Below are 25803 nucleotides of genomic sequence, written 5' to 3' on the forward strand. Positions count from 1 at the left end.
TTAAAATAAGACAGCATGAGACACTCAGCAGCAACATCATGCGCTAATGTGTTTATCTTCACCCATAAGTGTACTCTTTACCTCAATAATCTGGAACGGAGCAGGGTAGAGGTTTTTAGTTTGTTTCTGGACTCTTTTAGTGACAGTGCTGTAGATGATCTTCCTCACTGGACCCAGGCCCGTGACTGCGTCCCACAGCTCTGCACACACACGTTTACAGTGACAGGTTTTCATTTTTTGTTGTGTAAATGTGTACAGCTGGTATTTGCCAATTAGAAGATACCATAGACAGTTTATCAGTTAAAATTTTAAATGATAAAACTGAAATTTGACAACCTCCTTGAATTCTCAATGGTGTGTTTTGACACCTTAATGTAAAATCAATAAAGACGTGGTTTGACAACCACTAAAATGGGCTGCAGGTTTTTCTAAGGGAACTAGTAAGGCAGCGTACTCGCCATTAAGGGTACATGGGAGGTTATCACTACATTCTGATGCACACCCATTCATTTTGTTCAGGCCTGAAATATGACAGAAACCTCTGAAGACTCTGCCATTGCCAGTCCCAAGCCCGGATGAGAAAGGAGGAGGGCTGGGCGTGGGGCTAGCAACCCCACCCTGTAAAAACTCCAATTGCTACGGAAACAGCAAGTGAATCTCAGTATCGACTGAATCAGGGAGTTCAACTCGAATTGAGAAACCACTTCCAGCTCCTTGCTGCGGAAGGAAATAACAACAAAAATCCAGATACACTCTGGGATGAGCTAAAAGAGGCTGTGGTCGGTGCAGCAGAATCGAAGATTGGTCGCCGATGGGGCGGCTTTAAGGAGCGCTGGATCTCCGACCGTTCATGGGAACTTATAGATCAACGTCGCTTGGCAAAGTCAGTTCGGGACCAGGTGGCCTTTGACCCACATGCTTCTGCAGACCAGCGTGAGAGGGCCATGGCCACCTACCAAGACCTTGCCCGACAGGTCAAACGCAGCTGCCGGCGTGACAAGCGTGAATGGATCGAAGCTAAAGGCATCGAAGCCCAAGAAGCAGCCGATCGGAACGATACCCGAACCTTATATCGCATTGTACGAGATCTAACTGGGGCTCGTGGTGGCCGCGGTGTTCCAATCCGAGACAAAAATGGACGTGTCCTCCTTACTGCAGCTGAACAAGAACAACGATGGGTCGAACACTTCCGCGATACTCTGAACCAACCTGAGCCACCCCAACGGTTCGAGGCCGAAAACCTGGCACCTTCCATGGATCTTCTTCCTGTCGATATCGGACAAATCAGCATCACTGAAGTCAAGACAGCGATCCGACTCCTCAAGAGTGGAAAGGCCGCAGGCCTGGACGAAATCCTCGCCGAAATGCTGAAGTATGGTGGACCCCATCTTGAAGCCGCCCTTACAAGACTCCTAAACGCCTGCTGGTCAACATCACATGTACCCGATGATTGGACAAAAGGCACCATTATCAAACTTCCAAAAAAAGGTGATTTGGGTGACTGTAACAACTGGCGGGGCATCACGTTGCTGTCGGTACCCAGGAAAGTGTTTTGCCTCGCTCTTTTGAATCGGCTACGACACGCTGTGAACGAACGATTGCGAGAAGAGCAGGCTGGGTTTCGGAGTGGCTGGTCATGCGTCGAGCAAATCTTCACCCTCCGCATGATCATTGAACAAACATTGGAATACCAAAAGAAGATTTCTATTAATTTCATTGACTTCGAGAAGGCTTTTGACAGCGTCCACCGGCCGACTCTATGGGCTATCCTACGCCACTATGGAGTCCCTCAGCAGTTTGTAGATGCCTTTCGTTGTCTCTACTCCAACTCCCGTTGCTGCGTCCGGACGGATGACGGCTGCACAGCCTTCTTCAAGATCAATACTGGCGTCCGACAAGGATGCGTGCTATCCCCTTTCCTCTTCCTGTTGGTAATTGACTTCATCATGCGACGATCAGTTGACCAAGCTGGCATCGGTGTGTCCTGGCACGAAGCGCGTAATCTCACTGACTTGGACTTCGCAGATGACATCGCCCTGCTGGGCTCGACTCAGGAAGACCTCCAAAAGTTGACCGCGGCCCTGCAGAGGGAGGCAACGAAAGTTGGATTAAGAATCAGTGCCAAAAAACCAAGGTACTCCGAGTTGGCTATGCACGTGCCCGCATTCCTGTCATGATCAACCAACAACGTGCTGAAGAGGTGGAGAATTTTACATATCTTGGCAGCATCATCTCGAATGACGGGGTCTCTGATCGGGATGTCGACGCCAGAGTAGGGAAGGCAGTTGGTGTCCTGCGACGTCTCCAACCTATTTGGAACTCGACCTCCCTGAATGTAAGGGTCAAGATCAGACTACTGAACTCTATAGTCTTCCCTACTGCACGTTACGCTAGTGAAACCTGGCGCTCAACAAGTGCAATTATTCAACACCTGAACGTGCTTCAACAACGTGGCTTGCGGCGAATCCTGAGAATTTCCTACCGGGACCGAATAACAAATGAGGAGGTCCTACGAAGAGCAGGCACCTGCCCATTAGCCGATGTTGTTGCAGAAAGGCGCTTTCGCTTTGCGGGACATATTTTACGCCTACCCCCTCATCGCCCAGCTAAGATTGCCATGACATGGCGTCCACGCACTGGCAAGCGAAAGCAAGGCCGACCAAAGATCACATGGCGTCGAACATTTATGGACGATCTGAGAACTGTCGACATTGCCTGGGACGAAGCTGAAGCAGTCGCTGCTGACCGACATCGATGGAGATCACTAGCTGCCCGATGCGCCGCTCGGCGTAGGAGGAACTAAGTACTAAGTAAATACCTCTGAAGAGGGAAAGAATTAATCACCGGTTTGAAATGTGTTAGTAATTTTTTTTTTTTGTTTGAAGAGACCAAAGACATTTTTTATACTACCTGTGGGCATTTTTTTCCCTGCTGTATGGCCGAACATTTTGAAATTTAGTCTTTGGGAATTGACTTTCTTTTGGAGTCGGCCTCAAGTGGCCATTCAAGAAACTGCAGTTGGTGGCCCCAACCGCTGGGACTGAAAAAACAAGCCAGTTGCAAATGATTTCATGGAACAAATCCTTGGCGGTATAAAGACAACTGGGCTGAACACGAGTTCACTCACTCAGTCTAAATCTTTTTTCCCTAGTAAGGGGAATCTTTTTGTTGGCCAAGTCATTGGCAACACCCACTGCAACTTCCTCAAGGTATTCCATCGTTCGTTCCTCTGGAGACTTCAGACCAGGACCTGAAATATAAATATAAAAGAAGCACAGAGAAAAATGAAACATGTCACTAATTGAAGGCTCAGTCTTGAGCTGCTAAAAAGTTTAATTCCCCACCACCCTCTCCCTTAAGATTACAACAGAAAAACGGTACATTCATTGAAGAAATGCCACATGTATAACATACCCAGAGGGTCCACAAGCTGGTCCACTAGACCCATCTTCTTGGCTTCGTCTGCTGTGATGTTCTTGCCTGACAGCAGCATATCAAAAGCTCCCAGGAGACCCACCTAAACATGTGCAACAAGCAGAATTGAAGACAGTGAGCTGGTATTGGCCCAAGTGAGAGTCTTGACCTTATTATACTCCTGTGTACTGCAGTAGCCACTAGCACAAGACTGCAGCAATGCTTTCAAGACTTTCACTGAGGAACTGATTAATATGAGTGTGTGCATTTATACCATTTTAGGTAGTCTCTGAGTGCCACCTGCTCCCGGCAGCAGTCCCAACATGACCTCCGGAGTCCCCAGGACTGTTTCTTTACTCTTCGTGGCAATTCTGTAGTGGCAGGCTGTTGCAAGCTACAGAAAAGTTACAAAACTGAGAGTTACTGCCCATTTTTTAAGCCAAATTGGCATTTTGACACAAACTGTTGTACCTCAAGGCCTCGACTCACGCATGAGCCATGGATAGCGGCGACAATGGGGACACGAGACTGCTCAATTCTCCTAAACAACTTCTGAGCTTCCTCACAGAGACTGGCGACCTCCTCACTAGTTGTACAGGACTGAAGCATACTGAGAGCAAAGAAAAGAAAAAAAATCAAGATAAATTACTCACTTTTCAATTAAGCATATTAAATTTGATCCATTTGACTTTTTTCGTAAAATACGTCCTGGTTTATTTGCACTTTTACACTTACAAAACAAACAAACAAAACAAAAAGCAACACAGAATACACCACACACATCAGAGACTGTGAAAGCCCTCAAAAGCCTACTTGCTATCTGCTCCAGCAAGGAAACAGCCGGGTTTGCCTGAAATGAGGACAACACTTTTTGAAGATCTATAAAGCCAGATGTCTCCCAACACGTCAGCAAACTCATGCAACTGCAGAGACTGTTTGTTCACCTACACACACAAAACAACAAAATTATGTCATTTCAAGAGTGAAACATGTAGTCAGAACTGTTACAAACTTAATCTCTCTCTAAGACGTGTACTGTTTCATATCCACAAACAGACGCACACACCTTCGATGCTGGGTCATTGAATCGTATAACAGCCACATCGTCCTTGTACTCGAAGCTGATATGTTTATGAGCTAAAAAAGAGAAAACAGCAATTAAAGAATGAGATAGATTACAATAATATTTTTTTGTATAAGCAGATATTTTACTCAAAAAAAGTGAGAATTTTGTAACGCTTAAGTTTCTTTTTTTTATAAAACTTTACTTCCCTTTACAACTTTTAATCTGTTTTATTAGATTTAGGCAATTCCATGCATACAGTTTCATGTTCTTAAGCACTGAATTTAAACTTTATTTTGAAGTATTATCTAAATTAACTGCCCAAATAATTACTGAGAGACACTTTGATATGACCTCTGAGGAATGGGACTTGCTTGTAGAAAGACTTTGGTTTAACACTCCAGCCTTGTTTTGCTTGTACTGTGCATGCATATGCTAATGAAACAGAATGGAGCAACATTGTTACCAATAGTTTCACATTATTCTCGTAAACTATAATGAGCAGTAACAAGTCAAGCTATAACAAGATAGGAAAGAAAGTACAATGCAGATTTTAAAGATAAATGTTTGCAGAACAGCTGTGCAAAAACCTGTTTTGCTAATCTTTAACAAGAACTAAAGTATGCAAACAGTTCATCTAAATGAGTCAACACTATATGAATATTACTTTTGTTTAAGATAGCACATGGATGTTGGGGGAACACAGACCACACTAAATTAATACAGCTGAACCTTTACTAAAGAATCGTTGGTTCTTTAGTAAACCACCGATTTGTGATGGATGTGAGTGTACTCTTGGGTATTTGGTGCACCGATCATCATCAAAACCCTCTTTACCTGCCAAATGTGATGATACAGAGAAAATCCATCTGGCATGACCTAAGAGCAGAAAGAGGCAATAAGAATTTTGAGTGCTCCTGAATAAAAAGGAGAGGCCCTTGACTTTCCTCTAGGACAAGTTTCCCCTAACATAAGGAAAAGAACAAGTTAATACAATTCTGCTAAAGTTAGTCGTGACTGAGCAGAAAGACAGAAATTAAGACAGTAACTTAGTATTGCAGCCCTGTATGCTGTTATCACCAAAAAACTAAAAACTCTAACATTAAACCTTTTACTACAACAGACAGTAAACACAGGCGTTACTAACGTCAGTGCAGAATATCTAATTATATGCCAGCTTTTAATAATTAATGTAATTAAAAATGTTTTACCCACAGTTCCATTTGAAAAATATCTCCCTTTACAATGTTTTTTTTAAACCACTTGAGTAATTTTTCAAGAAAAAAAAGCAAATTCTGAGTTATTATATTTTCAGTTATCCACTAACAGCTTGAGGTCAAATGCTACCATCGAGTACAAATTCGACAAAGAGTAAATTAAAACGACAAAAATTAAATTAAAGTACCTTCAACAACAACAACAAAAGATGAGTGATTTTAAATATACCTGACAATAAAGGGTGTTTGCCTGTTGCAAACTTGGAGAAAACACCTGCTGCACGAGTGACTGCCATTTCCACCTGAAGCGTTAGTAAAGCGTCAACCGCAACATACATACAAGTGCAATCAACAAAATCTATTACGATGACTGACCGGTGAGGGCGCAAGAGTACCGTTTAATATAGGCCGCCGGTGGGGCTTGAAAAGTGTCTTAGTTTAAAAGATTAATATTTCAAGTCATTATTTTTTAGTTTTAGAGAAGGACCTAGTTGTGATGCAGGTTATAATGAATGTGAACAGCAGTGTAATTTAGTAATATTAATGTGTGCTTTATTGTTTTGCTTCAGGCACACCGTTGGTCGGCTTAGTCACTGGGTGGGTCCTTTAAAGCAGTTTTTGTAGTCCTGGTGGGTCTGGCCGGTCATTAGACAGGGAAGCAGTGTGCTGGGATATAAACCATAAAAACAGGTGAGCTTAAACGTATCTGGTGAGGTTAGAAAGTTAAAAGCTGTTATACGGGTTCTGCAAACTGATTTTTTTCATCTCAAACACAGCGGCAGGAATTTTTGCTGATTAAATTTTAGCTCACAAGTAGCTAGCTAGTTGAGCTAGTCTTGCATGCAGCTTCCAGCTAAATCGCTGTTTTTATTTTAGATTTCGTCGATACTATAAGGTTATATTTTGTTGCTTTATTTGGACTTATATAATTTGTCGATACGCAGTCAGTATTAGTCTTGTGATTCTGCACATAGGGCTCTGTCATTCTCCAGGAGAGAAATCTAGGTGAAGGGTCAAAGCTAGGGTAGAGGGGGTTGGGCAAGGTGACCGTTGTTGTATGACAAATTAAAGGAAAGTAGTAAACTCCTGAGCCCCAAAATTAGTGGAAGTGGTGGTTCTTATGTGCTATAAGGTGCATTTATTAGTTGTTGTTTTTTTTTGGCATAGTTTGGATCGACTTATGCTCTGAGAAGGAACAGTGACCGAAATCAAGAGGTCATGAGTTCTGACTGATCACCTTTATTCACCTACCTTTTCAGGATGACAGTGCCCCTATCCATAGAGTTTCCGGGGGTAACTGAATGTTTTCATAATTGTGAAAATGATCAGCAGTGCTCTCTGCCAAATATATTTTGGAAGAATGTGTGCATCCTTTCCTATAACCTTCCACAGATTAGCAGAGTCAAAGTCTAGGCACATTGAAACGGTTTTGGTGATGCTTGGTGATTCAGTAATTTTTCAGTTTTATTCATTGAACCACATAATAAAATATAAAAATCCCTGTATACTGAAAAAAGATTAAAAAAAAATAAGAATTGATAGGAGCAAATTCTAAAGAGGTGTTGTTTAAGATATATGGCAAAGTGATTTTAGTCAAACAAAACCAGGACTCAGACATGAAAGTAGAACGGAGTATGATCTGAGAGGTTGTGGTTGTGTAACACTCCTGCCCATGCAATAAGGCTACAATATAATAGTAATAAATATATCCTCCATGGATTGTGTGGTTTCAGGAATATTTTTTTTTTTAAGTCGTTGTGAATTCACACAAAAAAAGTAAGGAATTCTAAGAAAAACACAAAGAAGTCCTAAAATATCCAAGTTAATTTAAAATGTTTTGAATCTGAAATGTTAAACATTTCCATAAACTTTGCAGTAACATTTCTTGCCACAGAGAACAGAATGGCTTCCATGTTGATGAACCCAATTCGGAGCTGCTCAGTCAGCTCTTCCTGGGCAGTGCGATTTGGTAAGTTGTCATTTGTTCCCATAACAGTTTAATATATTTCAAATATCCATAAGTAATTAAGGAAATACATGACTAAGAGTCAGAAATTAAAGATGCAGTACAGCTGCTTCCAGTTCAATATTAGCATTTAAAATCTGGTACTTTTAGGTTTATAATGATAATTTCTTTATTTTTCTTTGTCTAAGGTGCACGATCTCTCAGTACAACAGCCCAGCTTCAGTCTCAAGGTAAGTTTTTTACTAGAATGATAATTTTTATCCAGATTATGGCTATGTGTATTATAGATTTTTTTTGAAAGCAGAATGGTAACCAAAGCCTTTAATCGCTGATTTATTTGCCTGGACATAATATGTATAAACCTACTTCCCCTAGCAGATGCTGAGATGCCCTTGCTGTAAGTCTTATTTTTAATTATTTTCTTTCAGTTCAAACAAAGAGCAAGAAGACGCTGGCTCGACCTGGTGTAAAGAACATAGTGCTGGTGGAAGGAGTTCGAACCCCTTTCCTGTTGTCTGGAACCACGTATGTCTCGGCTCTTTTCTTTGTGTTCTCACTTTACGTTTATTGTATTGTGCTACACGGAGTACTGAACACTTAAAAAACAGTCAAGAACATTTTGTAGTGGAAAATAATTTGTGGCTTAAACAAAAGAAAAAACTTTTTGGTTGGTCTCTACAGGTATGCTGACCTAATGCCACATGACCTGGCCAGAGCAGCTCTGCAGTAAGTCTATGGTTGCATTGTTTTTCTGATGACTGTCTGTTGAGACCAGCAAAGTCAATGTCAAATGTTTATCTGCAAATTAAATAATAGTTTGCAGATCCAGTTTTGAACTTGTTCTAACTGAATCAGAGGTTTAAATGGGTAAATGCTTGCAGGGTTTTTTGCTCCACAAAGAAACCCTGCAAAAATAATTGTATATTTGGACACTTTTTAGACAAGGCTACCATGATTTGAATGAATGATTTTTAAAAACTACTTTTCATTTATATGTTGTACTGTGTCACTCTGAACTGCTGATGATCTGTTAAAATATCTCTTAGACTCTTCTAGTCATTATGAAGCAGTAAACATTGTAAGCTTTAAAAGTAATGTGAGGGCAAAGTGCAATGGAGCTGAATGAAGTATATCAGTTTACACTAGAAAGAGATGAAGGAAGGCCAGAACAATGATCTGACAGATCATTGTACAAGGTCTTTATGAACAAATATTTATGTTTGTCCCTCGTTAGCAAAAAAAATAAAATTACTCATTCTGTGTGTTTGTTTATATCTTCTTCTTTTTTTTTCTTTTATATAGGGGCCTGGTAAAACGGACAGGTATACCAAAAGATGCTGTAGACCACATCATATATGGAACAGTCATTCAAGAGGTTAAAACCAGCAACGTAGCAAGAGAGGTATGCACACATAAGCACTCTCCCATACACATATCACATATTGTAAATGTTAACTTTAACTTTGTTATTGCGTACTAAAATATAATTGTGGTGCATTTATTATCTGTAAATGCATAATACAATTACATTTGTGTATAATGTGGCTCTATGTTTACTTTGATTTCAGGCAGCACTGGGTGCAGGCTTCTCTGACAAAATCCCAGCTCACACAATCACCATGGCCTGCATCTCCTCCAACCAGGCAATGACCTCAGGTATGTCCGGAAAAGAAGCCTCTTCACTGAGACTCTGTATAATTTGTTCTAAATATCATTATTATTATTATTATTGATATTCAGTGTAGTCCTGCATTGCAGTTGCAAAACAGTTGTGTACACTGCAACAGTGATAAACTGCTATATGCGCTTTTTAGTTGTTTACAGCTCCTATGGGCAAGGAGCAAGATGAATAAAATTTAATCCTAAATGAAAAAGGGCATCCGGTCTTAATGTTTAAGCATCAAAATAAACTGTCATACACCAACATTTGGCAGGTTGGAGGTGAAGTCTGTAAAAATGACAGGGGGAGTAGTATACTGATCAGATGTGTCCTCTTGTGTTAAACCAAATCACATTCATTATATTAGGAAAAGTAGGTAAAGCCTATGGATCTTGACCTATTTTCATGCAATTCTTTGATTTTACTTTCGGTTTTTAATGGTTGTTTTAATCTTTCATCTTCATCTTCTTTATCCATCTCTCCAGGCGCTGGTCTGATTGCTGCCAGTCAGTGTGATGCTGTTGTAGCAGGCGGAGTGGAATTCATGTCAGACGTTCCCATTCGTCACAGCCGTAAGATGAGGAAAACCATGTTGTCCCTAAACAAGGCAAAGACACTCGGCCAGAGGCTCAGTCTGATTGGCAGCATCCGGCTTGCACACCTCTCCCCGGAGGTATATATGATTTAACAACTTTCAGTTTTAGTTGATTTCAGAGTGGCTTACTTCTGTTCACACCATATAGTATTTAACCCTCAAATTGTCCGTTGTGCCGTACTAGCTTCCTGCTGTTGCGGAGTTCTCCACAGCAGAAATAATGGGCCACAGTGCTGATCGTCTGGCTGCTGCATTTGGGGTCTCCAGAGTGGAGCAGGATGAGTTTGCACTGCGATCACACACACTGGCTAAAAAAGCCCAGGACGAAGGGCTGCTGCAGGATGTCATCTCCTTTAAAGTGCCAGGTAAACCCAGCTTTACTGTAGATTATGTTATACATTGACTCATTTAGAATATATAAAGACTTCATATTGGCTTTGAGAAATTTTGAATTATACATTTTGATTTTTTGTTATGTTTTTTGCATGATATGGACTAATTCTATCTGAAATAAATATAATTAATAATTAGCAGAAGCTAAAATAATCTGACTGCGCTTGGACATCTATCACTTTTGAAAAAATCGCTTTCAGTCAATTTGGAAAGTAGAGTTAGGGTTCAAATTGAAAATATTAGTTATTATCGAACAAAATATAAGAGGAATGGGCTAGACTTTAGGCTTTCCTCTTTAAAAAAAAAAAAAAAAAAATGTTTACAATAGAGTGGCATTCATGTCTCCTCAGGTCGTGATATTGTGTCAAAGGACAACGGCATACGGTCATCATCCATGGATCAAATGGCCAAACTAAAGCCTGCCTTCGTTAAACCTCATGGAACAGTCACTGCTGCGAACTCTTCTTTCATGGTAAAGACACAGAAACGGCGCTAATTGTTTCTTTTGTGTATCTGGGTTAAAGATATGTTTGGTTTTGACAAAATCTTATTCTTTATTAGGAAATAACTTAAAAATCTTTAATCAGGTGCACCCACACTTTATTCAGGAAATTCATTAAAAAACAATCATTACATATACTTTGTGTGAATGAAGCAGCTTCTTCTGCAAGTTCCTCATCCTGTGGTTGAACACCAATTCCACCATCCTAGCAGCTGGCGATAGTAGTCCTTATGCTCTGCAGACTCTTTCATCTCAGTTGAGCAAACACCTGAACCAGTTCTCCACTTGGTGCAAGTTCTGATTAGAGTGGTCCGCCAGCTCACATTGGACCCTCAGATCATAAAGGGGACTAACATCACCAGCTGCAGTCCATCATGGTGGAGAAACTCTGGAGACTGCCACAAAAGACCTAACTGCACAGATGATGAGGATGAGCAGGCACAGCTCTCATTGGTTAGCAGTCATCAAACTTCAAAATAAAAGCGAAGGGATTGTCCAACTCTGTCATTTTGTCTGATAAAAAATGGGGAACAAAATAGATTTTTTTTAAGTTTCCTATACTTGACTTAGGTTGCCCAAAGTCAATATTATATATATGGGAAACCCTTTTATCCTAAACCCTCTTGTTCACTTGTGTCACCATGCTCAAACTAGTTCTTCCAAATTTTCAGTTTTGGAAACTGTTCTTGGATCATGAAGTTGAGATTCTTGTTTGTGTGTCCTCAGACCGATGGTGCCTCTGCTGTGCTTGTCATGTCTGAAGAGAAAGCTTTGGCTATGGGTTACAAGCCTAAAGCCTACCTCAGGTATCTAAACCCTGTCTTCTTGGTAGATTAACAATAACTTCGATAATAATGCTAGATTGCACAATATGCTTATTTAAATATTTTATCCTGGCAGAGACTTTGTCTATGTGTCTCAGGACCCCAAAGATCAGCTGCTTTTGGGGTGAGTTACTACTTCTTACTCAGTAGATTTGATTAGATGGTGGTTTCTTAATTGTCTTGAGGACTATTTAAAAAAAAGAAGACTTATTCTACCTCCATGCTTTCTCTGTTTGATTATTTTAGGCCAACGTACGCTACACCTAAAGTCCTGGAACGTGCCGGCTTGTCCATGAGTGATATTGACGTCTTTGAGTTTCACGAGGCATTCGCAGTAAGTTATTACAATATATTTCAGGGGGGGAAAAGTATGTGAGTCTATGTGATCCATCAATATTCTGTCCGTCTCCACCAACATTTTTGTGTTTGCCTCTAATCGAGTTTCAGCATGTTGTCATGTACAGTATAAATGTTGTCCACATGCAGGAGTAAAATTTGACATGTCTGCTTCATACTCAACACAGTTGGATCAATACAGATCAATTTCCAGGCTGGTTTCCATGGTAACTCGGTGGATATATATTTGTGTGTGTTTTTCAGGCTCAGATCATGGCAAATTTGAAGGCTATGGACTCGGATTGGTTTGCTCAGACGTACATGGGCAGGAAATCGAAGGTAAAGATGGCCGTTGGTCATCTGTTTGCTTTTTCTCAAAAACTAGATCCATGCAGCTCACCTTGATGCTTGCAGCACACTGCAAAACATGAACAGCCACAAAGAATTGAATATGCTTGGATAACAATTATTTTTACACAATCGCATCAAGTATTGTAATGCCTTTCTCACTTTAACTGGGGTCATATAAAAGTTCATCTGAAAGCAGGGAGCTGCCTGATGATTTAGCTTCTTGGGAAAACTGCCAGTGTTATAAGGTGATCAAGCTGTCATAGACCGATTATTAAGTTATGGGCTTCTCTTACCTAGCTTGGTTAGCGCACTGCATCCAAAGTTAGCAATCTTAATACAGCCTTGAAACATTTTAAAAGGGGAGCTGAAACGACCACTGAAGGAGCTGGAGTTTTTGGCACTGTGGCCCTTCCTTTATTTTATAGCCCCAAAGATTGCAGATTGGTGGATATGTGGATAATGTCTGGGCCTTCATTTTTTGTTAACAGCATCAACAATTTTTTCTGTTGAGGTCAAGTGGACATCCTCAGCTGAAATCCATTCACCTGAGCTGATGTCCTGTTGAGTTTTCACTGGTGTTTACATCACTCATGACCTGATGGTCGCTGTGTGTGCAGGTTGGGACTCCTGCCATGGAGAAGTTCAATCTGTGGGGCGGTTCTCTGTCTTTGGGTCACCCATTCGGTGCCACTGGCTGCAGACTGGCAACCACAGTAGCAAACAGACTGAAGAAGGAGGGAGGACAGTATGGGCTCGTAGCAGCCTGTGCTGCTGGAGGACAGGTAACACACTCTGATTTTACATTTTGAAATTCAAAACTCCCAAAGTGATAAGATTTGTTGTAACTGAGAGATTAACATTTAATAGACCTCAGAGTAATATATTTGTATTAAGACTAACATAGTCGCTATTTTGTAGTGTAATTTCTTCTTTTCTTGTCTATTCCAGGGTCATGCCATGGTGATCGAGGCTTACCCCCAGTAACACAGTTAAAAACCATTGGACAGACAACTACACATACATTCTCTCTCTCACTCACACACACACACACACACACACACACACACACGTACACACACACACACATCGATAAAAGAGAGTGTACATATGGCCACCACTTTGCCTGTATGGGAGAACAGTCAGATACAGTATGAGTGTCTCTGAAGGATCTCTTGTAAATGTAACTTTGCTTAGGGGCTTTTGAATTTAAGCAGATTGTCGATGAGGAATGTTTTTTTTTGTTTTGTGGACTCGAGCAGTGTCTCGAGAGCATTATCAGCGAGTCCAACATAACATAACAAAGTTTTAGCTCTAAGAAGAGCAACAGTGAGCCTAATGTAATGTTTCTAATACGCTGTAATAATTTTAATTCTTACTAACTGTTGGAATTAAACGGTGTGTTAATTACACTGGGACTCATTTCTGTTGTTCCTGCTTAACTTTTGTACTAAATGCATCTGATTTTGGCTAGCGGTAAGAAACAAGTTGTAACTAGTAATAGAATAGAAAACTGTGGATCTGATCAATTTCTAATGGCCAGCAGCTGGCAAATCCTCTGGTTGTTTTTCATAGTTTCAGGTTGAATTTAATCAAACAGGAAGTCCATTAAAGGTCAGAGAGGATGATTGTCCAGAGATACTGGCATTTTTATAATGTGTGTGGTGAGAAAGGATGATGCTAAAAGTGCATTTTTGTTTAAACACAAATATAGCTTATGTGTTCTGAGCATTAAGGCTGGGAGCGCAATGCTCAGGATGGGAAAGTGACTGAAAAATGTCATTTTCATTGTATAAGCATTTAATATTTTGTAACAAGAATGTATGTATCACAGAATGTATCAGTTTTGAAGAAACAGTTGAGTTGAACTCTGCAATATAGGTACAGATGCAAACAGAAAATGAAACAGTCTATCTTTTAATCATGTAGAATTTCATATATTAACAACATTGGTCTTTGTTCCTAACATTTTGTCTCCCTTCTTGGTGAGATTTGCATTTTTTCTGCTGATAGAAGGCCTCGATGCACGGACAACAACTTCAAGCAATGTGTTGATGATCTATGTTTTATTCAGCAGGGACTGAAACTGTTGTGAGGAGGGGAAAAAGATCAATGTATAGAAAGCTTTGTGCTGCAGATAACAGAATTTGGGTAGAGGGGGTGCAGAGTCTACTCTTAAAGTCTTAACAGCTTCCTAAATTTGCATTGCCAAATTTCTTTCTTTTCTTTTCTTTTTTTTGTTTTTATTTGCATTTGCATCCCGGCCTTGTTCCAAGATGTGTCAGCAGTAGACTGTCTTCGGATGCAGCTGCACTTAATTGATGGTGAATAATGCTGTCTGCTTCTGACGAGACGACTGATGTTAATGAGGAGCTAAAGAGGGATTGCTCAGGCTTCCTGGTGATTTAAAACAACATGAATATGGAAAATTGGGAATATGACTGGCAGGTGACTTAAAAAGTTCAGGTTGCAGTGGTATCATCCTGATATTCGGATGTTCAAATTGTGGGGAAAAGCTGAACTTTTAGTGTTTGTCTAATTGACAGCGGGATGGGTAAATGTATAACAACACATTGCCTCGTTTCTGCCTTGTGTGTGTGTGTGCGATCCCCTCATCGCTCACCGGGGACTGTGCTCAATACACACACCTCTCAGGTTGGGGGCTTGTTAACATAACTTCAGTCAGACATTTCCGTTTAAAATGTATTTAAAGATTTAATTCTTCCAGTTTAAGGAATCCTTGACTCTGAGCGGGAGGAGCTGATTAATGCAGCCGAGCCTGTCACAAGGGCTACAGGCAGAGGGAATAAAACCAATGTTTTATTGCCAAGGCAAAACGGAGCTCAAATGTAAATAGCAGGGAGATAGACAGAGAGGGGTTTTGTGTTTATAGAGCTTCAAAACCGCCTCAACCCTGCGAGACACCGGAGACACGCAGACACTCACCGATATAGCGGGCCGCCTCCCTGCCACAGCAGGGCTTTGATCAGACGGAACCTTTTATGGAGAATGACTGGCGAATGCACCCGCTGCTGTCACTACAAATCTACCTCACGGAGCGCGCGGGGAAGCGGGGAGGGTGTGTGTGGGGATGGATGGATGGAGGGTGCGGGGAGAAAGGGGGGAGTCGGCGTGTTCGCGCGGTGCAGGGAGGGGAGGGAGCCGGGGAGAGATCGGGAGTTGCAGCGGTGTCTTTCATCTCGTCCTAGCCGGCTCACACGCGGGGCGGCACCTGCTGAAAGCTGCGCTTGACTCACCTGCTCCCGTGCGCTCAGTGTGTGCGCGTGCACGCGTGTGTTGTGAAACAAGTGTCAGAGCGCTGTACTGTAGCACTGCACCGGGGAAGAAAGCAGTGATTGTGGCACAGAAGACGACCGAAGCCACTAAATATTAATATAATATATGTATTTGTGTTTAATGCTAAATATATAATGCTTTTTTTGTAAGTCATCGGCATAGAAGCTTGCGGTTAATTTTAAAATACATGGTTGAATTTAAAGTTATACATTTACAAAAAGCAAAACTACTCACCGCAGCCACTGTTGTTATGACACTACCTACTACAGATAGACGGATTGATCCAAATATCGATCTTATCGCAAATTCATCAACACTAACGCTTAATATCGATACTTTGTTTCCAGCTTCAAAGTTCAGTATGTAGCCCTTTTTAAAATATTTTTTTATTTTCTTTTTGGAAATAAAAAAATATTGCTGCCTGTCAGCCAGTATCTTAAAAAAGTATTAAATATTGGTGAACGTGTGTACTTAAACATATTCTGTATATAAACGTTAAACGCAGCTTCGCCAATGGGAGGTGCTTTAAACCTGCGCTGAGTGTAATGGGCAGCAGGGGGCGACTCCTCTGGATGCAAAAAGACGTGGATATATCAGACATTTTGTTTCCAAGACAAGTCTTAAAGAAAAGCCAAGATTTCAAAACATACTTTTGTTATAATTTTTATTTATTTATATAAGTGTTATATAGTAGTTTGCCCCCACCACTTTATAAGAAGTCATTCCAACAAGCTGTCTTACTGCCCCTGGTTCAGATCCACCATTGATAAGTCTTTTTTTTTTTTTTTTCAGAAATGATGTCTGATTTATAAGTGCTTCCTTAGTTTGTTTGGTACTTGTAATTGATGATCATTTGCAGCTACAGTGGGCTCGTGTTTGGGGAAGTGTTATATCCACTCACGGCAGAAAGGCCTTGACATCCCCCCACAAACCTAAACAAGCAAAACAGGAGGGTATCACAATCCCGCAATCACTGCCAATTAAAAAACATTAAAATGTAATGTCAAGATTTATATGAGAAAGTTATTACCGCTGTCATACAACTAATGTGAAATCATTTGCATTAAGTAACCTGTCCAAAGACAGATTTAACAGAGCATTCAAATCAATGCGTCTAAACCTCATAAATTAAAGTGTGGATTTGGGTTTTTATTGTGTGTGTTTTTTGTACAAATGTGTCACACGATACACATCAAGCATAAAACAATTAAATATGAAACAATTGGCCCATGAGTACAAACAACTATTATTAAAAACGCGTGTTATCCACTAATTAGACTGAAACCACCATTGTCATTTTTTTCTTTTTGCTCAGCTAGCAGATGAGCTAAACAACAACAACAACCTTATTCATGATGAAAGCAGGACACCAACTGCTGGTAAATAGTAAGCATAACAACTCATAGTTGACCTCTTCAGATTAATCTGTTCTCGTTCACAATCATCTGATAAGAAGTTAAAATAGTCATGCTGACAACATGCAGTGAGCATAAGAAAATTATTTGACTGGGCGTTTTAAGCATAAAGCCATAGCTTCAAATTATTATTACCATTATTTTATTTATTTATTTATTTATTTATTTGGTCAGCTCGTGTTTCTAGTTTTTTTTTTTTTTTTTTTTTGCCTGACGTCTTAAACGATCTGTCAGTTATTTTGTGAGCTGATTTTGATAATGATAATATTCCCATTCAGATCTTTGCCAAGTTTAAATTTTTTAGATAATCAGAGCCCAAGTGTGTTTTTGGACTGTGGGAGGAAACCGGTGTACCCAGAAAAAAACCCACAGAGAGTCCCCAACCTGAAAGTGACTTGAACCTCAGATCTTCTCGCTGTGAGGCAACAGTGCTAACCACTGCACATAATAGAGTTAAGGTGATATTTATAATGATTACATGGTGTAATGTCAGAATGACTTAAACACAGAGTGGGGCAGAAAACTTCGGGCCTCCTGGCTACATCTAAACAACAACTCTCAGAGTGTAAACATGCTCCAGGGGCCCTGTCTGGCTCTGAGTGCCATTAAATCAGGATCTACCTCTCCTTCACCTTGCCAAGATTTGGGGTGTAATAATATCTGACCTTTCATAAGATGTACATTATTTTCTAATCTCTTCAGTGATCTCTTGCCTCTATTTCACTACTAGCCAGAATATATTTCCTAATGCACAATATATTTGAAGACAAGAACAAAAATGAGTTTCTTTTATGACTAATGATTAAATTGCATCTGTGTGTGTGTCCTCATAGTATGTTGGTTTGACCATAATTATGATCAGCAACATCTTGATCAGAGTTTTAGCGTGAAGTCATGGTTTAAAATTACAGTAGAGCCAAGTCTCATGGCAAATTACGAAGCATGAAAGAAATACCACCTCTTTATTTGTGTACATGGACACAAAAAATATTTCATCACAGAAGTCAGAGCGACTCTGGAGGGACGTTTCACCCATTCAACTTATTGAAAAGAGATGTGAAGCAAGTGGTAAACATTGTATTTTAACCTAAAGCATGATGTTTTACTAAACCTAATTGAATAGTTTTATTTCAAAAAACCTAACCAAACATCAAACTACAACACAAAACTGAAAATGACATTAAAAATCTCAAAACTAAGGACAAAAAGAAAACAGAAAAAACATTTTATATTAGAATTCTCCTCTCTTGCAGATTTAAACAAAGACTTTGAAGCACAACGTGTTCATGTACATATGTTTTTATATGAACAAGAGTATTTCACAGACTGCTGTGAGACTGTTGCACTGTAATTTTCCAAGAAATAAATGTATGTCAATGCAATATCCTCTCCAGTGATAGAAATGTTCTGGGCAGGTGGATGAAATGAAGCCCAGTTGGTTAGTCTGTTAGTTAGAAACCCTGTAGACAAGTCATCATAATAATAATAATAATAATAATAATAATAATAATAATAATACAATATTTGCAGCTGTCCATAAACTCATTATTGTTGACTCTGTATTGCAGTCATGAAACATTTAAAGAGAAAGACTTTGTTTGTATGTTACACTATTTAGTTGCCCCTTTGAACGCAAGAGGAGAACAATTGTAACATTAAGCCAGACTAGCACAATAATAAATTGAGTTTCTGAAATTGCTAACCCCGCTGCATAACTACACAATTAGCATGTAGCCTTTATTAATGTAATTCAAAGTTGTAGTGTTATGTGTAGTGAGTAGCGTTTCCTCCATACGGAATATTTGTTTGCTGTTTCAAAGAATTATGAAGTGCTGAACATTACTGTACACGGACAAGACAATGACTGTTTGCAGCAATGTGTGAGAATTCAACCCTTAGTTCTGCAATGTTTCATTTTATTCACCACATTGATCAAAAACCTCCTGACACGTTCACTTGCCAAGACACAAAATCTCGCAAGTCACACCAACCAAGCGGATCCTAATTCTCACTTTGATGGAAAATGTAAGCCTGGCACCTTTATCTCCATCTTCAACGGATTCTGCAGTGTTTGATTTAATAACACCCTGAGACATTAAACAGAGTACAGTTGCAGCTAAACCCACTGAACTGAGGTAAACCAGTGATGCTGATCTGATCAGGGGCCCGTTGTGCTTAAAAACATTGTATCTTTGCGGATTCTGGTGGGAACTTCCATCTTCAGCAACCCGCACCCTCATATACACAATCTCACACTCAAATACATCTCGACGTCTGTCGGTTGTACACCAGCTGTACACAGGTGGATGGTAGAGGCTGTGTGTGGAGCAAGTGGATTATGAGGAACGGTAATTGGATGTCCAGAGAAGCTGCCCATACGCATCTGTATGTGTGTGTGTGTGTGTGTGTGTGTGCGTGTGCTCTGTCTGGAGGTCATCATGTTCTCATAACGGTCAGTTAGGGTTGTCCGCCAGGCTCGATCTCCTGTCGGGATTGTAAATGTTATTGATCAGACGCATGCACCGCATCCACAACGAGAGCTGAGACACTGTTTTCACTGTCTCTCTCTCTCTCTCTCTCTCTCTCTCTCTCTCTCTCTCTCACACACACACACACACACAGGCGTACAACTCATTAGAAGCCGTACACACTCATAGACATATCCTCATTAACACTCCCTAGTCACACACACTAAACATCCATACACATCTAGTTGTCAGACAGCACACACACACTCGTGCACACACAGACTGGTTTTGTTGAGTGAGATGAGGAAGAGTTATGGATGGGGGCACAAAATGTGGACATGAATGGTGTGTGTGCAGCATGTCAGCCTGTGTGAGTGTGCATGGTCATGTGTGTCTGTATCGCGAGCATGACATTTGTGTTAGTCTATGGCTATGCGCAGCAGTGTGCTTCCGAATGTGTGTGTGTCTGAGTGTGTGTGTGTGTGTGTGGGGTGCATGTCGGAGTCTGTCAGCCCCAGCATCTCGTGTCAGGGCGAGAGGCAAGACATTAACAACTTCTGTCATTCTGCTGACAAAATGGTGGCAGAAGATTTCCCATGGTGCCCTGATGACTGCTGGCGTTTGTCAACAAGCCCTGTCACCGCCGCGATGAGGGGAGGGTGAGGTGGTGGGGAGAAACGGGGTAGAGGGAGTGGGGGAGGGTTAGTGACAGGCCCCGGACCCGTTCCCATGAGCACCGGGGAAAGAGAGGTTTTGTGTGTCTGTGTGCGAATGTGTATATGTGTGTATATGACTGTGAGAGTGTGTGTATGTGTTTGTGTAAAGGGAGGAGGGAAAGTTGGGAGGCAGGAGGGAGGGAAGGGCTGTCTCTCAGCAGCTTTCATACATAGACCATGAAAAAAACCAAAATGAGCTGTCACTGCAATTCCCAGGATGCCTTGCTGTTTAGCATAGCAGTAACAGCAGCAGCAGCATGAACATTGTGTGTGTGGGCCGGTAAGCTGATAAGCTATCTCTCTCTCTCTCTCTCTCTCTCTCTCTCACACACACACACACACACACACACACACACACACACACACACACACACACACACACACACACACACACACACGGATAATTAAGCAGAGCAGAAGCTCCCCCTGACGCGAGGCAGAGCTCATCTGCATTTTGGCCTCCGGCACGCAGTTAGGAGCAACGCCTGATGGAGGGAGAGAGAGAGGGCAACCGAGGGAAGGAGAGAAGGATGGTGGGAGGCAGGTAGAGGGAGAGAGTGAGGGAAAGAGAGGGTGAGAGCAAGAGGGAGAACCAGGGTAAGGAGCCAATTAGCCAGCTGGATGGATGAGTGACTGACAGCGCTCTTGACACACTGCTATCTGGGCTTTTCTGTTGCGCACACACACAGACACACACGCACGCAAACACCTTTCTCCCCATCTCTCCTTCCTTCTTTCCATCCATCTCTCTCGTCTCAGCCTGCTCCTCTCTCTATATCTGTTCATGCTGTGTGGGTGTCTCTTGTTTTTACCTGCATCCCGTGCTCTGCACAGAGCTCACGGTCCAATCACATCCCCCTGCCGCGCTCCGATGTCCAATGACCTTGCCCAATGAGCGCACCCACAGTGCTGCGGGTCCCGCCTCTTAGGTGTTGAACTCAAAAGGGGGTCAAAGGCCATCACTCCCACCGTTCTGCAGACATAAACTGAGAGCTGAAGTCGTGACATTGCACCTCACGGCAATCTCTAATTTATTTATTTTTAAATAAATCTTTGTAGATCTTTATGATCAAATGAAATATGTTCTTGGGGATTATGTTCTATAGTCTTCAACAAATTACCCTTTGTAAAAGTTATCATAACAAACTTAATCCTAGTCATTTTAACAAGGATAAATAATGATTAATTCATCTGGAAACAAAAATCTACAGCTTACAACAAGAATCTACAAACACAACAACCCAGCTACTTAGAAAATCCCAACATGGCTTCACACATGTCGATAGAACATGACAAAGCTTTCTTCTGATTTTCTTTTTGATGTCTGACAACTTCCACAGACTATTCCTCCTTGTCCTACAGACATACATGAACTACACGCAACCCCTAGACTCACTCGTGGACTTTTCTTTTGAGTCTGTTTAGCTTGTTTGTGGGATTTAATGAAAGTGACGTAAACAAATGAAAAAACAACAACAACAACAAATACTGAATAAACACTGATATGTAATGGATGCTCTTGTCTCACCTTGCGCTAAATCGAGTTTGACATTACAGAAATAGCGATGACGCTGCTGATTTTCCTCTTTGAGTTTTTTTTGCCAGTTGAGCTATTTTGGACTCACACCTTTTTGGAGCTGCTGTATGAACCTCATTGTAGGTTCAGTTTAAGTTTTTTCATGCCAGCAGTGCAATGTGTTGTTCAAGATGTTTCCAGTCATCACGGGGTGTGTAGATTGCTACTCATCCTCCTTTAAATCTTGAATGAATGGGACTGGTGGTTTAGGCTAATTTGATTAGGCAGAAATGTAAACACTGTAACTAGACTGAACATACGGAAATATAATTAATAAAATCTCTGTATTGCTCAAAAACTCATTTCCAGTCAGTACTGCAGAAAATGGTGGCAGGAAGGTGTTGACGTGACAGATTGCTGACCATGCACTAATCAAAGTTCTCTGAGAAAGTTTTTGCAGTTTTATGAAGAATCCCATTTTGAGTTTGTGCAAACTGTAATGCAAAACTACCGTACCAGAACACAAACTGGTAGAAATAATGCAATTTACCAAAAGTTACCAGAAATCTGGTAGATAAGATAGCCATACACGTAGTGACATCACCACTGGTTTATGGAGTACAATTTTATATCCTTGAGTTTGGCCATCACCATCATGTGCAAGGAGTCGATCCAACTGGACAGACACGACTCATGCATATGGCAGTGAGACCCTAAAGAATGCCAGTCATTATTATCTATTATTACTCTATCAGTATGATCAATAATAATAATAATAACTGCACTAATTACTCTTTGAATTTAGCAATTAAATACATGAACTCAGTTTAAACTCACAGCTGAGGTCAGAAATGATTGGTTTATTACAGAATATGGGTTGTGTTTGGCATCTGGGCTTCAAGCCCATATAACTCCCCGCAAATATGCAGGCCAGTCTCGTAGAAAAACATGAAAGCAATCATGCTGATGGGCACTCATCTATCATGGTGCAGAGGAAGTGGGCATCTGCTGTACTTCAAGCCAAACCATGATCATTTTCAAAATCTACTCAATCCCATTTTAGTCCCTTAACCCATCCCAGTTGTTTTTCACCAAGCCACATATAGTTAACTAATAGCATATTTAAAAAATTTACAAATGAAGTCAGAAGTCTGTGACGCACGCAGTAAGAAGTGAAATGATTCACTCCACCACCGGTCCTTATGACTTCCTTTCAATTGCTTTTTAAAGTGGAACATTCATTTTGTGTACGTGGAAGAATCTGTACAATTGAGCGGAGACTGCTCAAAGTCATTTTCAGGGACATGACAACAATGCTGAAAAGTTGTGTCCACAAATCTAAATCTGTAGATTAAAGATTTTTGCACAAATTGGCATGAGACTGTGATCAAATATGATACACAGAAATTTAAGAAGTGGTGAGTAATCATCCCTCTAGAGGTTACAGGTGGATTCTGGGGAGGTGAAGGGATTGAAACAGCAGGCAGCGATTCTGTTTGGCAGCAGCGCTGACATGAGAGTGATGGGGAAATTCAACAGCTTAAATAAAGCATTACATTGAGAGGGTGTATTTTGCATATAATGAGAGGAGTGAAGTGTGTATGACATGGTGCAGCTTGAGTTGCTTGCTTGAGTATGAAGGCTTCCTACTATTAAGAAAATGTTAGGTGATTGAAAACTTGTGTAATTTGTGTAATAGACATTCATGTGTAAAACATGATCAGCTTCCAGGTCAGAAAAATGTACCTGTTAAGGAAGGCCACCAGATGGTGATAGCTATGGTTGCAAAAAGGTGCAAAAATGTATTCCACTACAGATTACAGAATAAATGCCCCAAAATGTATTTTGTAACATATTCCATTACGTTACTCAATGAGAGTAATGTATTCTGAATACTTTGGATTACTTAATATGAGTTGACATGGGCCGCAAGATTGAGACACAGGCATTAGAGCCTCTAATTTAGAGCCTCTTGATGCGTGTTTTGTTTGGGTTTCCACCGGCATGGAAACTAAAAATAGAGCATGTGAAACAGGAAAATACTGCTGTGTAATCCATTTATTTCAGCAAAGTAACTGTAGTCTGAATACCACCTTTTTAAACGGTAACTTTAACGGAATACAGTTACTCATATTTTGTATTTTAAATACGTAACGGCGGTACATGTATTCCGTTACTCCCCAACACTGACTGTGTGTGGATGCAAGAGCAGGACCACTTGTCATTGTGCCCAGCGCTAACGCGTTAAAGAGCTAACCGCGCTAAAGTGTTGACGCCCTGCAGCCCCACGCACGGGGCGATCCGCGCTAACTCGCTAACGGAGATTTGCCATGTTAATGCGGTTATGGCATTAATGTCATTTTAACGAGATTAACGCTGACAGCACTAATATATACATATGTTAACCCCTCGGCCCATAGATCCTCTGGGTTGTAGCACTGTCTCTACTTTTCAAAGTAATTCAATTTTATTTATACAGCGCCAAATCTCAACAACAGTTGCCTCGAGGCGCTTTATATTGTAAGGTAGACCCTACAATAATACATACAGAGAAAAACCCCACAATCATATGACCCCCTGTAAGCAAGCACTTTGGCGACAGTGGGAAGGAAAAACTCCCTTTTAACAGGAAGCAACCTCCAGGAGAACCAGGCTCAGGGAGGGGCGGCCACCTGTTGGGGAGAGAGATGTGGTCACCCACTCAAAGCATTGAACTAAACGGGCACCGAAAAAACCTCATGTTTAGGGTGAATCCAGACTGTAATATACCTCCATCTTTTATGTACAGTTTATGGTTTAGCGTTAGACCTCATTGGGCACTAAACAAACTATTACCGTGAACTTTAGGCTGTACCATCTGTGAGAAGTTAAAATTACAAATCCCTTTGCTGAACCTTTCAGCGGCACTTCCCTTTGAGGTTTCACTGACTATGTAATTTGTCGCTCTATATATGCTGAATGTAAAACTTTGTAAAAAATGTAAAACAACGCTCTAGTTATTCTCCAGTTCAGTCTTTGAATCCAGTTGGGTTCAGCTTATTCCCATTTTGGACCATTTTGATTACATTTTGTTAAAAACTAAGCATATAGAAGCAGTTTGTAAGGTCAGTTAATATAAAACAACTGTTAGTCAGTATCAGTTTAGGTGAATTAAATCAGTTCTGTTTAAGGTCTTTAACAGATTAACTTATTAATTTACACCACGAAAATCTATTAAACCAGGCATCCACCTATGTATGCCACCTCATGTTGAAATTTGGTTAAATATGATAAAGCCTGTTAGAACCAACTATAAACCTGTACATACCATCCATAGCACAGAATACAAGCGGTGAAAAAAGCTGGTACATCCACACATTAACAGGGACTTGTATCAAAAGTGGACTTGTTCCTCACTAGAGAAGTTCACAAGAATCTCCCCACACCGCCTAGAAAAATTTGATCCAATATTTAACCATTATTATTATTATTATTATTATTATTATTATTATTATTATTATTATTATTATTATAAACAATTTTCTGTTTGGGCCTGTATCAACTCCTTTTGTTAACGCAAATTGATATTTAGACTAAAGACAATGTTTTTAAGGATGCAGATGGAAATATTTCTTTATTATTATTATTATTATTATTATTATTATTATTATTATTATTATTATTATTATCCTGCCAGATCTGAACTCTTTCAGAACTTGCGGTATCAAATGGGCTTTTAAACATAGCCCCAAGAGTCTGAAAATTGGTTTGTAAGGCCTGTCCTGCTGGTCCAGATGCTAAAAAAATGAAAAAGAGTGAAAAAGAGGAAGAATCCTACTGTAAATAATTTCTTCTTTGAAACATTGAACAGTGCTACTTTTTATGGTTTCTATTATTTGTACATACGATCTAAACAAGGGTACGACATTCAACACAAGGGAATTACGTGCTATATTTATTTTTTAAAATGCTTTTGTGTCATCAGCGCACGGCTTTATGTTAAAGTAAGACATAGTTGGGCTATATATACTGGAAATTGAAGCTTGCCACCGTTTCCCAGTATCACTGTCTTGTTTTATGTCTAAGCACAGTGA

General features: G+C 40.5%; 2 protein-coding genes across 6 annotated transcripts in view; one reads left to right on the forward strand and one right to left on the reverse strand.

Moving 5' to 3' along the window:
* The window catches only part of hadhaa (hydroxyacyl-CoA dehydrogenase trifunctional multienzyme complex subunit alpha a), a 10794-nt gene extending 4743 nt beyond the window's left edge, over positions 1 to 6051 (reverse strand). Inside the window, exons 1-9 of one of the 4 annotated variants that reach the window (XM_086264793.1) lie at positions 5924 to 6051; positions 5315 to 5356; positions 4481 to 4551; positions 4228 to 4358; positions 3886 to 4024; positions 3689 to 3808; positions 3415 to 3517; positions 3128 to 3250; positions 82 to 200 (exon numbers count right to left, since the gene is read on the reverse strand). In XM_086264793.1, the coding sequence (XP_086120919.1) occupies positions 82 to 200; positions 3128 to 3250; positions 3415 to 3517; positions 3689 to 3808; positions 3886 to 4024; positions 4228 to 4358; positions 4481 to 4551; positions 5315 to 5356; positions 5924 to 6032 (957 nt within the window). In that variant the 5' untranslated portion in view covers positions 6033 to 6051. Of the gene's footprint in view, positions 1 to 81; positions 201 to 3127; positions 3251 to 3414; positions 3518 to 3688; positions 3809 to 3885; positions 4025 to 4227; positions 4359 to 4480; positions 4552 to 4831; positions 4888 to 5314; positions 5357 to 5923 lie in introns of those variants that run through there. The other 3 variants (XM_086264792.1, XM_086264791.1, XM_086264790.1) reach the window with 3 other exon arrangements.
* A 212-nt stretch (positions 6052 to 6263) lies between these two features.
* On the forward strand, positions 6264 to 13730 carry hadhb (hydroxyacyl-CoA dehydrogenase trifunctional multienzyme complex subunit beta). 2 transcript variants are annotated; one of them, XM_086264794.1, is made up of 16 exons: positions 6264 to 6384; positions 7589 to 7663; positions 7849 to 7890; positions 8089 to 8185; positions 8342 to 8386; positions 8963 to 9062; positions 9229 to 9316; positions 9806 to 9993; positions 10100 to 10280; positions 10659 to 10780; positions 11537 to 11616; positions 11711 to 11758; positions 11881 to 11968; positions 12235 to 12309; positions 12939 to 13103; positions 13270 to 13730. In XM_086264794.1, exons 2-16 carry the CDS (start codon positions 7597 to 7599, stop codon positions 13303 to 13305), a joined length of 1422 nt encoding a protein of 473 aa, XP_086120920.1. In that variant the 5' UTR covers positions 6264 to 6384; positions 7589 to 7596; the 3' UTR covers positions 13306 to 13730. The 2 variants fall into 2 exon arrangements, with proteins under 2 accessions (XP_086120920.1, XP_086120921.1); XM_086264795.1 differs by having other exon boundaries at positions 6322 to 6384; positions 7571 to 7663.
* The last annotated feature ends 12073 nt before the right edge of the window (positions 13731 to 25803 follow it).

This window comes from Aulonocara sp. 'chitande type north' Nkhata Bay, linkage group LG15 (genome assembly GCF_057382095.1).
Source record: "Aulonocara sp. 'chitande type north' Nkhata Bay isolate Kocher_YH1m ecotype deep benthic linkage group LG15, A_spYH_male_GT1.1, whole genome shotgun sequence".
NCBI lineage: Eukaryota > Metazoa > Chordata > Actinopteri > Cichliformes > Cichlidae > Aulonocara > Aulonocara sp. 'chitande type north' Nkhata Bay.